Source organism: Limanda limanda, chromosome 13 (genome assembly GCF_963576545.1).
Source record: "Limanda limanda chromosome 13, fLimLim1.1, whole genome shotgun sequence".
In the NCBI taxonomy this organism is placed as follows: Eukaryota; Metazoa; Chordata; class Actinopteri; order Pleuronectiformes; family Pleuronectidae; genus Limanda; species Limanda limanda.
The window spans coordinates 5,504,191-5,516,613 of NC_083648.1; the positions used below are offsets into that span (position 1 = coordinate 5,504,191).

Sequence of the window (12,423 nt, forward strand, 5' to 3'; positions counted from 1 at the left end):
GCGTGTGTGTGTGAGTTTATAATTCAGTAACCTAGAATGACTGCAAATTGTTAATTCCTAGTTGTCTTCAGAGGGAAGATGAAACTTGGATCTATTCAAACATAATAAGGTCGCAGCCAAACAAAACAAAGCATCGTCTAAAGACTGTTTACAAATTGAGTTCTGCTTGTTTAACGCTGGACACAGAAGTTTCTGCAGCAGGCGCATGAATCCCATGGGTTTCCCTTTGGAGTGGAACATGCAATAAACCAATCAAAGTTCCATTTCTACCTTTCCCTTTAAAAAACAGGTGCACTTTCACCTTGGAAGCTGTTATGATGATTGATTTGTCAGCGAGTGGAGAGAGAGAACGCTTCTAACCCAACCTCCTGCAGATGGAACAAATCCTGTTGCTTGTAGAAAGATGATTTTATACCTCCTCGTCTTTTTTTTGTCCTGTCTTCCTCAGTTTGAAGGCTGCGCTAAGGCCTTCTCCCGTCTGGAGAACCTGAAGATCCACCTGAGGAGCCACACGGGAGAGAAACCGTACATCTGCCAGCATCCCGGCTGCCTGAAGGCCTTCAGCAACTCCAGCGATCGGGCCAAACACCAGCGGACACACCTGGACACGGTCAGTACTGCAGGACCCCGGCTGTGGAGACACTTCACACACAGCCTGGTATCATGGGACAGTTTTATTACTGAGCACAGCATCTCAGGACTCATCTCAGGACTCCACTTAAACAATGAGGTTTGATCTTCAAAGCAACATTTAAAACTTTGAATTGAATGTTGTCAGCAGCACAAATTTAAATATATCAAATGTGCACAGAAAACATTTTGTTCAAAGCCCTGAAATAAAATGTTCTCTCACTTGTCAGTTACATGTTGACATTGTTCTAATAAAGAACATCTGTATAAATATGAGATGCTCCTCATGTAACAATGAGAATTGTGAGTTCCACCTTAATCTCTTTTTTAAATATTCACATGAATAAAATAATCAGAGTAATCCATCATCCGTCTGAGGATGAAACCGAGGATGAAATTCATCGGGGGTTCAGAGGAACAGGGCCGAGCTTCTCTCCTCTCTCACCATGGTTGTAAATTCAGGCTTCAACAGCAGAATAAGTTATGAAATCCAACCCCTGATGCAGCCTGAGAGAGAAGAGAAGGCGTTTTCCTCCGAACCCAAACTTCTTCAACTCACCACTTCTCCCTCTTGTGCTCCAGGTTCAAATATCCCACCAGGGTTGTGGCTCTTTCTGTGAAGGAATCACCTTCAACCATCTGTGGAACGTGCTTTTATTCAAGTGTTGTGTTGAAGTACAAGTTACTTCTACCTGAGAAATCAAATTTAATATTTTTTATCCACTATATTTATCTATCAGCTGTAGTTACTGGTACTTTGTGGGTTGATTAAACACATGATTATCTTAAAAACAATCTGATGGATTGTTATGAACCTGCACACGTAGTTAAATCAGCTCCAACTTGTCCTTGTAAAACTTTTAAATTAGTAGATGAATCCTTTGTAGTCAAAGGAGATCATGTCTGAATAGAAGTAAAAGGAATATTCACTGAAAGAACGATCACTCTGACAGACACATGGAGAAATATTAAATACACCGTGTCTGAAAATAGATGTAAAACATATAAAACCTCGCTCTCCTGTAGGTGTTAAATACGTAGAACTACAATTTATGGTCATGTGAAATATTTCTCCATGATATCAATCTTTTGTCAGGTAATAAGAGGCATGTGCAAAACTCTTAACGTGCATAAAATCATCTTTATTCAAAGTGACGCCCCTCCTCTCTTCCCCTCCGCTCGGCGATTCACTGCCTGATATACGGCCCCAACATTCTTTAGGATTGTGAAACTGCATCGCTGCTGTGAATTTATTCTATAAACCACAGTTATTTTTACTCCTGCTGACAAGCAATGAGGATTTAGCAGTAATCCAAAAAATCAGATCTCTCATTACACGGATGAGCTGGAGCTGTAGGTCGCACTGCGGTGTTATTACAACAAGAAGGGGAAAGTTGCCGTCTCCTTCTTGTGGGTTTCACGCCGGCTAATAGCGGCGGCGCTTTGCGTCACAGCCGGAGAATCAGACACGTTTGGCGCCATGATGGAGAAACGTCTGAATGTAAATAAATCCTGAGTAGAGTCTGGGAACCAGTCAGGGGGAGGACTGGTGTCGGTGGTGGTGTTGTGCTGCTGATGGTGTGAATAACAGAGATTTGTCAACCTCATGCAGACGTGTGTGTCCAAAAGGTTTGAAGCTCACCTGACAGGAGAATGTGTTTTTTAGAATTTAGAATCCATTACCACTCATGTTGCACCAGTTTCTGTGGGATGTGGTGTGTGCACAAGATCGAAACTTCACTGGTTAGATCAGGAAAAGCTTTATTTCAGGCTTGCGGCTTTATGTATTTCCATTTTTGCCTGATTCTGACTCGCTTGGACCTTTTTATATTCATGCTCTAATCTTACAAAACTGGAAAAACCCACTTTTCTTTGGCAATGCTCGAAATTTTGCCGAAGATAAGACAGACTCGGGCTCGGCACTTGGTTGAGAGTTAATCTGTTTAGACTCCGGGAGCAATGAGTTGGTCTCCCAGGGAATATTGTTCAGAAATAGTTTCGAAAGAACAAGATATTTCCCAATGTTCATCGCCAGCATGTAAAGTTGGGCACTGTGGAGGAAAACTGGATGTGTTGCAAGATCAATGTCGGAGGAACAATGTGGCTGAAATGTGAAATGTTTAAATTAGAAAGAGGAGACACCAATTTTGGAGGAAGCCCCAAATCAACTTGTAGTAAAAGTAAGTAAGTATAGTTGCTTTTAAATATACAAAAAGTATTAAAAATAAGTATAAGTACTTGCCATGTGCAGCCTTATCCCTAATTTAAGGGTATACAACTACAATATAATCTTTACTGTACATTTTGTTTAACACAAGAAATAATATAAACTCTGTTATGTTGAGTCTCGAATCCACTTCAGGCGTTGGATCAATGGATCATTTGCACTTCTCGTTATTGATCACTTTTAAAAAATACAAAAACTATGTAACACAGAGTACAGGTATGTGCTGAGTAAGTAAATGTACTTTGTAATACGTCCCACCACTGGGAGACCCAGGAGAAAACAATGCAGGAAAGCAGGAAAGCAAAATAACTTTAGTTTAGTTTTTAGTTTTGACACAATCCTCTATATTAATCCTTCAACAGTTTGTTCAGTTATTGTTTTTTTCAATCTTACTAACACGGCTTAACATTGTGAGGTTATCAAATGTTCCAGAAATTCACTTTTTCTCACAGGGATTTCAGTTTTATGTATTTCTCGAGGACAAAATAGTTTTTGTCCCAGGTTTGGCAAATACACACTCACACACACACACACACACACACACACACACACACACATAACGAGTGGTTGCACTTGGCCGCTCTGCTCCAGTTTGCCAGATCTGGGCCACAAGTTAACCGCAGCAGTACCACACATCAGCCAAAAGTGACCAGAATTAGTTTTGTGCCATTGGGCCACATCACTTGTTTACCACTGGACCACCTGAGGCTCACGTCCATAGTGTTTTCGTCCAGAGGTGCAGCACCAGTTCCCTTAGTGGCCCACATCTGTGCACTATCTGAGATAATCTCTCGTGTTGAACAACTTTTAAAATCTACCTCCATTCATTTCACTCTGGAATCTCGTCTCTGAATTATGGAGCCAGAGGGTTTAACGACAGATGGATGAGATGTTTCCTGATCATTAGTTCCTGCAACGTTCTGCAAAACATTCTCCATAAAAAAACCTGCTGCATTGCTCTTGTACCATTATTTTTTTATTTGCGATGTTCGGATCTCGGTACGTTTAAAAACCCTCCGAGATCTCGGGTAAATACTGTGCATGTGTTTTCACGAAATCCTAATTCGCTCCACCTGGTTGAATGCTCGGTAATGAAATGGGGGGGTGGGGGGGGGGGGATCTGTGAGGAATTATATTCATGGAAATGGCCTCGTTAACTCATCTAAACTCACAGCTTTGATAAAATTGTGAAATACAAGCAGCGGTAACAGAAAGCAGACTTTTCTCTCACTGCACATTAAGATTAATGGGTTTCAAATATCTCTAATGCCTTTTTGTTTCGTGCACGGGGGGGGGGGGGGGGGGCACATCCGACTGCACACATGCGTTTCCAGGTAAGGATGAATTTGCACATCAGATACGATGCAGGCCCCTAAAATGTTTTCCTCATGAATGCTCTGATTTACTGCTGAACACTGAACCACTCCTCCTCTCTCTCCCTCCCTCTGTTGAAGCCTGCAGACGAAAGGTAAATATACTCGGTTCTGGCTCGAGGATCACGTTGCGTTGAACGTCCATTTTGTGTCTGTTGCTGCATTTGTCTCAGTAAATCGCCTCATTTGCAGTATTTCACCTCCATGTGTCCGTCTTGTAAAACACAGGATTACAGGTTTAGAGTGTTACACCTGTAATGCAGCTGAATGTAAATCACCCAAACTTGTTTTATTATTTCTAGTCACACTTATATTTTATGTTTGACCTCATCCAATGTGACCGTATCCACTTCCTTCACGGTGAAAGTTGTGTCACCTGGTTTTCTAAGGTCTTGAAATTGTATAAATGATTGTTGTAATAATAAAGAAGATGTTATGAAGCACATGTTTTGTAATGTTTGCTCAGTTTTAGTTTAGCGGAGACAATTCAGCTTGTAACACTTTATAAACCTTAATCCTAGAACCTCTCTTTAAAAAACAGAAGATTTATGTGTTTGGTATTTCTGGGTTTATTTAGTTGCCTTGTGGCATATTTCATCTTGTCAAACTCGCTCTCTAGAGGTTAAAATCGAGCTCGTAGCAGAAAATGTTTCTGTGAAAATCGGGTTTCGGTCTCAGTCCGTCATTATTAAGGCTTAAATGAGGAATGCAGTAAATCACAGACATGAGGACAGAAGCAGAGGAGGCCGGTGAGTCGTGATCTGTGCTGGTCGCTCCTCACCTGGAGCGCAGACTTCACGGAGGATGAAGCTACTTACTGTCATTGTGTTTCCATTTCCCCTTGTGTCCGTCCTCTCTCACCTCTCCTTGTTGTGACTTCGCTCGTCCACAGAAGCCGTACGCCTGTCAGATCCCCGGCTGCACCAAGCGCTACACCGACCCCAGCTCGCTGCGGAAACACGTCAAGGCTCACTCGGCCAAAGGGCCTCAGGAGAGGGAGGTCAAGGTGAGGCAGCAGCTGTGTTTTTTACATTTGTATTAGCATAGAATGTGATTATTCCTGTGAACAGCAGCATTAGACACACATATAAAAGCTGGAACTTGTCTCTAAACCTGGATTTAGATTAGATTAGATGTGGTAGAACAGCAACAAGCAGCCGTCAGGTGTCAGTGACTATAGAAAAAATATAGTAAAAATAGAACAATTGACTGTTTTCAAGCATCTTAGGGTCATTTTAAAGCAATTTTTGGACAGTGATGCCATCAACTGTAAGTAAAGATGCACAACGTGTGTCACCACTTCCTCCTGATATCCAGAGATAAAGCCAAAATATCCTGGATTGCTGATTTCATGCCTCATGTGAAGCCAGAGTCTACTCGGTATACGAGGTTCCACGATACATGTGCTTCACCAATCACGAGTCAGTCAATTGTGAACTTTCACCTCAATTTTATAGCATCAAATAACTAATCAAATCCAAACTTTCTGGAAAAATAGGTGACGTGTAATTCGACTTTTTATTTGGGTCCATGTCCCATCCACGAACATGGAGGAGACAGGGTTTATGACATATACCGCAGTCAGCCACCAGGTGGTGAATGATGTATGATAGAATGTATAGAAGCGCTGTATGAAAGTCTGAGTGATCGGGTGAATGTGACTTGTACCGTAAAGTGTTCTGAGTGGTTGATAAGTCTCAATATTAATATGGATCATTTCCGATTTACAGAATGAGAAAAAAAATCTACATGACAGCCGGAGAAGTTTGTGAGAAGTTACAGTTTTTTCTCGAAGAAACAGGAAGTTACACAGTCGTCAATGAAGACAATTTGAAATACATGAGGACTTTTAGAGATGGAAATGCAAAGATTCCTCCTCCATTGTATCTTGAATTCCCCCATGAGGCAAATGAGGCGGTTTGTTTGAGCTCAAAAACGATATTATCTTTCAAAAGGGAGGGTAACAGTGAATTGTATTGTATGGAAGGTATTTCTCAGAGGATAGTGTGGTTATGGGTAAGATCCTGTGACTCCCTGAACCACTGGATGGAGAGTGGCAGCAGGAGGAGGAGGAAGAGGAGGAGGAGGAGGAGGAAGAGGAGAGAGTTTGAAGCATGTTTGTGATTCGGTAGGATGAAATACAACAAAACAAAGTATTACACACACTCCCTGGAAGTCAGAATAGGGAGCCCATTGTTCAGCGCTATCTGGCCCTTGTTTGTGTTCTATGGCCCGTGAGTGACACTGGGGCTTTGTGTGTACTCCCATGCCTTGTTTGCTTTAAGCAGAACCACGTGTGCCTGGGAGTTGTGACATGGAGGACACGCCCCTCGCTGCTGTGGGGCTCGACCGGACTTTGAAATATCAAACATGCGCTCCATAAACTCCTTAAGGTTATACATTTCTTGGAGCCGATGTGTCACAGCTATTGAAGTTTGTATCGGCATAAACACTGGTTTGAATAAACATTTTTGGCTGATTATTCAGAACTCTTTCTGTGGTTCTGGGGTGTCCTTCACAAGCTTCTTCTGAATCCTGGAGCTGTCGATAAATTGTTTTGGAAAGTCCTCAGGGACGATCTGTTAGCGCCGGATAATAAAGTCAATTGTCTTTGTTAGAACATTTTGGAATAAGATTGCCTAACCAGATTTTTGTACTTCAAGAAGCTGGAACGCAAGACAAAACAAGAACCAGGCATCTGGTGGAAGCATCATCTCTTTTTCTCTTTTTTTGTTGTTGAAAAATGAACAGTAGAAAGCTGCCTGCGGAAAACTCCCTGTGTTTTCAATTGATCTACTGTATGTAATCAAAAGAGAAGAGAGTACTTTCAAAATTTAAGCTCATAGATGTTTGGCCAACAGAGAAAAAAGCCCGAAAACAATTGAAAGGCAGTTAAGCTGCGGATTTAACTTAATTATTTTCATCCCTACAAGCAGTCAACCAAACACACATGTTCCCCGACATGAAGCCGGAGACTTAACGCACCGTGCACCTTCCTCATGAACATCTGATCTCTGTCCCGTTCACAGGTTCACACGATGCTGGAATCGGACATTTTGAGTGATTGCCTGGCGCGGCAGCATCTCCACGGCTCCTCCCACCAGGGGAACGGCTCCGCCCTCCCGGGGTTGGATGACTTCACAGGTATGCACACGCTGAAACAGTAGCAGACACGATGGAAACCTCGGGTCTGACACCTCTCTGGAAACCAGACAAACGAAGGAAAGGTGTAATTGGTTGAACACCTGGGCCCGGGAAGTCTCTTTCATTCTCTCCCATGGCCTCACTTGCTCCTTTTCCTCTCCCTCCCCCCCCCCCCCCTTCCATTCCTGCGATGATACCTCATCATGCCAGTGTTTACCTTGTCCAATTATCGGGCACTGACTGCGGGCAGGCTGGCTTTCTCCCTGCTTGTCCTTCAGCTTCTCCAGAGCGCTTTCCCAGCCAAGCTCTTTTTTACTTTCCCTCCGTTTCAATGGCTGAACCGGGATCAAGAAGCTGTCAGGTACATTGAGGCTCAGCTGGCAGAGCAGAGCAGAGAGTGTCCAACAGAGCTGTCCATGTGGATTACCTCAGGCTGCTCACAGTCGTACCCAGAAGACGGAGAGGGAGCAGCCGTGTTTATCCAGAGCGAAACAAGCATGTCAGTGTTTCATTTCGAAAAAGGGTCCCGAGAGGAATTTGTTCTTATCAGAAACAGCCAAACGTTCGAGTCGGACTCAGTGTGCACGTACGTACCCTGCGAGCGCACGTGAGAGGACGCATGTTGGACGTATGCTGACTCGTCCTTTCATCGTCAGAAACTCAAAGTCAAAGCCAAGTGTTGAAATCCCTGCTGAAGGGGTTTATGTGTTAAAACCAAATAAATACACCACTTAAAAACTACGACTTTCAGTATCAAACCCTCCCTGTGGAGTTAGAGGTGATTCTGAAAAGTTTAGCTTGCTCCTTCTCAAAGAGGAGAAGCTGTAGTCAGGGAATGAAGGCCCATTTATTTACTACCTCTTAACTATCTGTAAATATAAGTATAAAGCCATATTTGAGTATTGAATTTTAATATGTAGCAGAATCTGAGTCGCAGGTGGATTTAAATACACAATTCTACACGAACAACCTGTAACCTGTGATTTTTCCATATCTCCGTTGGAACTCTACATGTGTTGGTTCATTTTTTTCCAGTGAACTGATCCTCTGACGTCTCTGTCTCTGTGTCTCAGGTGTTTACATGTGTTAAAACCAAATAAATACACCACTTAAAAACTACGACTTTCAGTATCAATCCCTCCCAGTGGAGTTAAAGGTTAGTCAGTAAATGTAGATCCATTCATTTTCTTCCTCTTAACTATTTGTAGATATAAGTATAAAGCCATATTTGAATATATTTGTATTTGAGCGTTTTGAACAAACTGTGTATTGAGACAAATTTGAATATGAAGCAGTTCAAGTGTAAGTTTCTATCAACCTGCAGCCTGTGATCTTTCCATTTCTCAGTTTGAACTCTCCATGTGTTGGTACTGATCCTCTGACGTCTCTGTCTCTGTCTCAGGTGTTTACTCAAACAGCAGCAGCTCTCACACCCGGGGGAATCCGGAGTTCCTCCCTCCGCCTGCAGACACCTGCTCCAGGTACCGAGGCCTGGAGGGGAACTTTGACGCCAACAGCCCCATATCGTCTCTAACAAGCCCAGGAAGCATGAGAGAGGGGTGAGTGCGTTCTGCACAGTCGGCTCTTTATCTATTCACAGTAAACACTGGAGCTCCCCCGGCTTCGCCACACATCGGCTCCTGGAAACTGTCATTGCTCACCGGCTGCGGCTTTAACACGGAGAGAGAGATTTACTTGTTTACTTTTCCAGGGTTTCCCAAAGTCGTCATTAAGAGAAATCACCTTTAAAACCGTCTGGTGAAGAGAAATATGCATAATAAAGACCTACTCATATTCTGTTCTCTCACTGTCCTGCCTTTTCAGATTATATAGCGTTTTATTCCTTGGAAAGCAGCGTAGTTTAATGATATTTAATGATGGAGCCAGAGAGAAACCCGCTAAACCCTCAGTGGTGTCTGGCAGGAGTCGGACTTATCTGCCGCTGGACCTTCTGCTGCCAACCCAACACAATGGAGCCGAACCGGAGTTTGTTTGCATTTGGCAGTTTTCATTCAGAGCTATTTTTCTACCAGAGATAAAAATAGATGACAGCGACCACAGGTTTCAGCTCCTCTTGTTCTCACCCATGGAATTTGTTCCCTCCTTATCCTCTATTTATTAAATTATCTAATTTGATGATACGCTGGCCCGTGTTGAAGCAAGACCCCAAAAAAATCGAGTTTCAACCTCAAATACGTGGACATTATAAAAAGCCTGTTTGGTTGGGACTCTGCAGATCTCACAGTCACTTCTCCTCTTGTCTGCAAATCACATGCCCTGAACCAGGGGGAGAGAGAGAGAGATGTGAGCGTATGCATTCTTGAATAAACCAGGGACATTATCACCAGAGATGGAGTTATGGCTTCGTGGCTGCACTGATTGGGTAGTTGGAGGCCACAGAACTTATGTGTCCTGTAAACTGAGACAACTCCTGTCTGCCAAGTACAAAAGTAGAAGTGAGACTAAAAAGATTCAGCTGAAAGCCTCCAGGCAGCAGTTTGTGGACGATACGGCTTCAAATCACTGGTCACTGAAGCTCGGCCTGTAAACCAGCTTTTATAGTCGCCACAGTAACAACAAAGGCAGCGTGTCCAATAAAAGAGTGTTGATAAGGGCCAAGATAACATTTTTGCGGCTAAATAAATGATATAAAGTCTTCACATATAATGCACATAGTTTCTGGTGTAGTGGCTTTTGGGTTCTTGGCAGAGGAGATGAGATGAGGTTTTCTTTTTCTCCCAGAACAAATTCAAACCGTTTAGAGGATGAACCTGGAGGCTCATTACTGACCTTAGAAAATGGATCAGTGACAAAGAAATTTAGCTCAATGTCCACGTTGTGTAAAAACCTGATTTATTCTAAGCTTTGTAAGAATTATTTAAACATTGACGTATAATCTTCTGGCAATGTACAGAGCAGTCGACTGTGTTTTATCATCTCCATCCACTGATCAGATGTGACGGAAAGATCGAGAAGTTTTCCAGTTACTGAACCTTGAACATTTAATGAAACTCTGATCAGATCTAAAAAAAGAACCAGAGCCTTAAAAATCCTAGTACGGTATTTTCTCGGTATTTGAATCAGATTTTAAAATGTATGAATTTTGAAAATACTTCTAGATTATGATAAAACGTTAAAAACAACAAGTTATGTCAATTTAAAATCCTATAAGTTAAAGAGATTGCACATGTTTAGCCTGAATTTGTCCAGTATGTCAATATGTTTTATTGCTTAGAAGAGTTATGGACATTTGTTTTTTCTCTCTCTCTGATGCTCTCCCCAAGAGCTGATGTCATGTCCGTAGTAAAACTGTTAAATATTGTTATTCCATAAAACATAAAATACAGTAGATAGCCTTGAAAGTACATAACAATCTTGACATACTGTATATAAATACCACCTGCAGCAGGATTACACCTGGATGTCTTGACTTGAGAGGATCTCGTTCAGGCCCGAAACTAACTTAATAAAAGTTTTTAGGAGGAAAAGAAAAGGAAAAGTCTTTTAAAATGATGGTCAGGTACAGATTTCATATAATTTAAGTTTCCTTTCTTTCTCTCGTGACGTGAGCCTCCATGAAACTCCTCACAATCTGCCCACTGTCTCTACATTTAAAGAAACTCTGATCAGATCTAAAAAAAGAACCAGAGCCTTAAAAATCCTCGTACGGTATTTTCTCGGTATTTGAATCAGATTTTAAAATGTATGAATTTTGAAAATACTTCTAGATTATGATAAAACGTTAAAAACAACAACTTATGTCAATTTAAAATCCCACAAGTAAAAGAAATTCCACATGTTTAGCCTGAATTTGTCCAGTATGTCAATATGTTTTATTGCTTAGAAGAGTTATTGACATTTCTCTCTCTCTCTCTCTCTCTCTCTCTCTCTCTGATGCTCTCCTCAAGAGCTGATGCCATGTCCGTAGTAAAACTGTTAAATATTGTTATTCCATAAAACATAAAATACAGTAGATAGCCTTGAAAGTACATACCATCTTTACATCATCTATATAAATACCACCTGCAGCAGGATTACACCTGGATGTCTTGACTTGAGAGGATCTTGTTCAGGCCTAAAACTAACTTAATACAAGTTTTTAGGAGGAAAAGAAAAGGAAAAGTCTTTTTAAATGATGGTCAGGTACAGATTTCATATAATTTAAGTTGCCTTTCTTTCTCTCGGACGTGAGCCTCCATGAAGTTCCTCACAATCTGCCCACTGTCTCTTCATTTAAAGAAACTCTGATCAGATCTAAAAAAAGAACCAGAGCCTTAAAAATCCTCATACAGTATTTCAGTGTTTGGTTTGAATCAGATTTTAAAATTGTAAAAGCAACACGTTATGTCAATTTAAAATCCCACAACTTGAAGAAATTCCACATGTTTAGCCTGAATTTGTCCAGTATGTCAATATGTTTTATTGCTTAGAAGAGTTATTGACATTTCTCTCTCTCTCTCTCTCTATGATGCTCTCCTCAAGAGCTGATGTCATGTCCGTAGTAAAACTGTAAAATATTGTTATTCAATAAAAGCTAAAATACAGTAGATAGCCTTGAAAGTCTTTTCATACTGTATATAAATACCACCTGCAGCAGGATTACACCTGGATGTCCAGACTTGAGAGGATCTTGTTCAGGCCTAAAACTAACTTAATTAAAGTTTTTAGGAGGAAAAGACAAAATTAAAAGTCTTTTAAAATGATAACCAGGTACAGATTTCATATAATTTAAGTTTCCTTTCTTTCTCTCCGACGTGAGCCTCCATGAAACTCCTCACAATCTGCCCACTGTCTCTTCATTTAATGAAACTCTGATCAGATCTAAAAAAAAGAACCGGAGCCTTAAAAATCCTCGTACGGTATTTTCTCGGTATTTGAATCAGATTTTAAAATTTATGAATCTAGAAAACACTTCTAGATTATGATAAAACGTTAAAAGCAACAAGTTATGTCAATTTAAAATCCCACAAGTTAAAGAAATTGCACATGTTTAGCCTGAATTTGTCCAGTATGTCAATATGTTTTATTGCTTAGAAGAGTTATGGACAT

At 41.2% G+C, this 12,423-nt stretch overlaps 1 protein-coding gene across 1 annotated transcript in view; it reads left to right on the forward strand.

Moving 5' to 3' along the window:
- LOC133017953 (zinc finger protein GLIS1) overlaps nt 1-12,423 on the forward strand; it is a 41,257-nt gene that overhangs the window by 20,913 nt on the left and 7,921 nt on the right. Inside the window, exons 3-6 of the mRNA XM_061084223.1 lie at nt 449-610; nt 5,123-5,236; nt 7,260-7,374; nt 8,777-8,933. Of these exons, the coding sequence (XP_060940206.1) occupies nt 449-610; nt 5,123-5,236; nt 7,260-7,374; nt 8,777-8,933 (548 nt within the window). The remainder of the gene's footprint in view (nt 1-448; nt 611-5,122; nt 5,237-7,259; nt 7,375-8,776; nt 8,934-12,423) is intronic.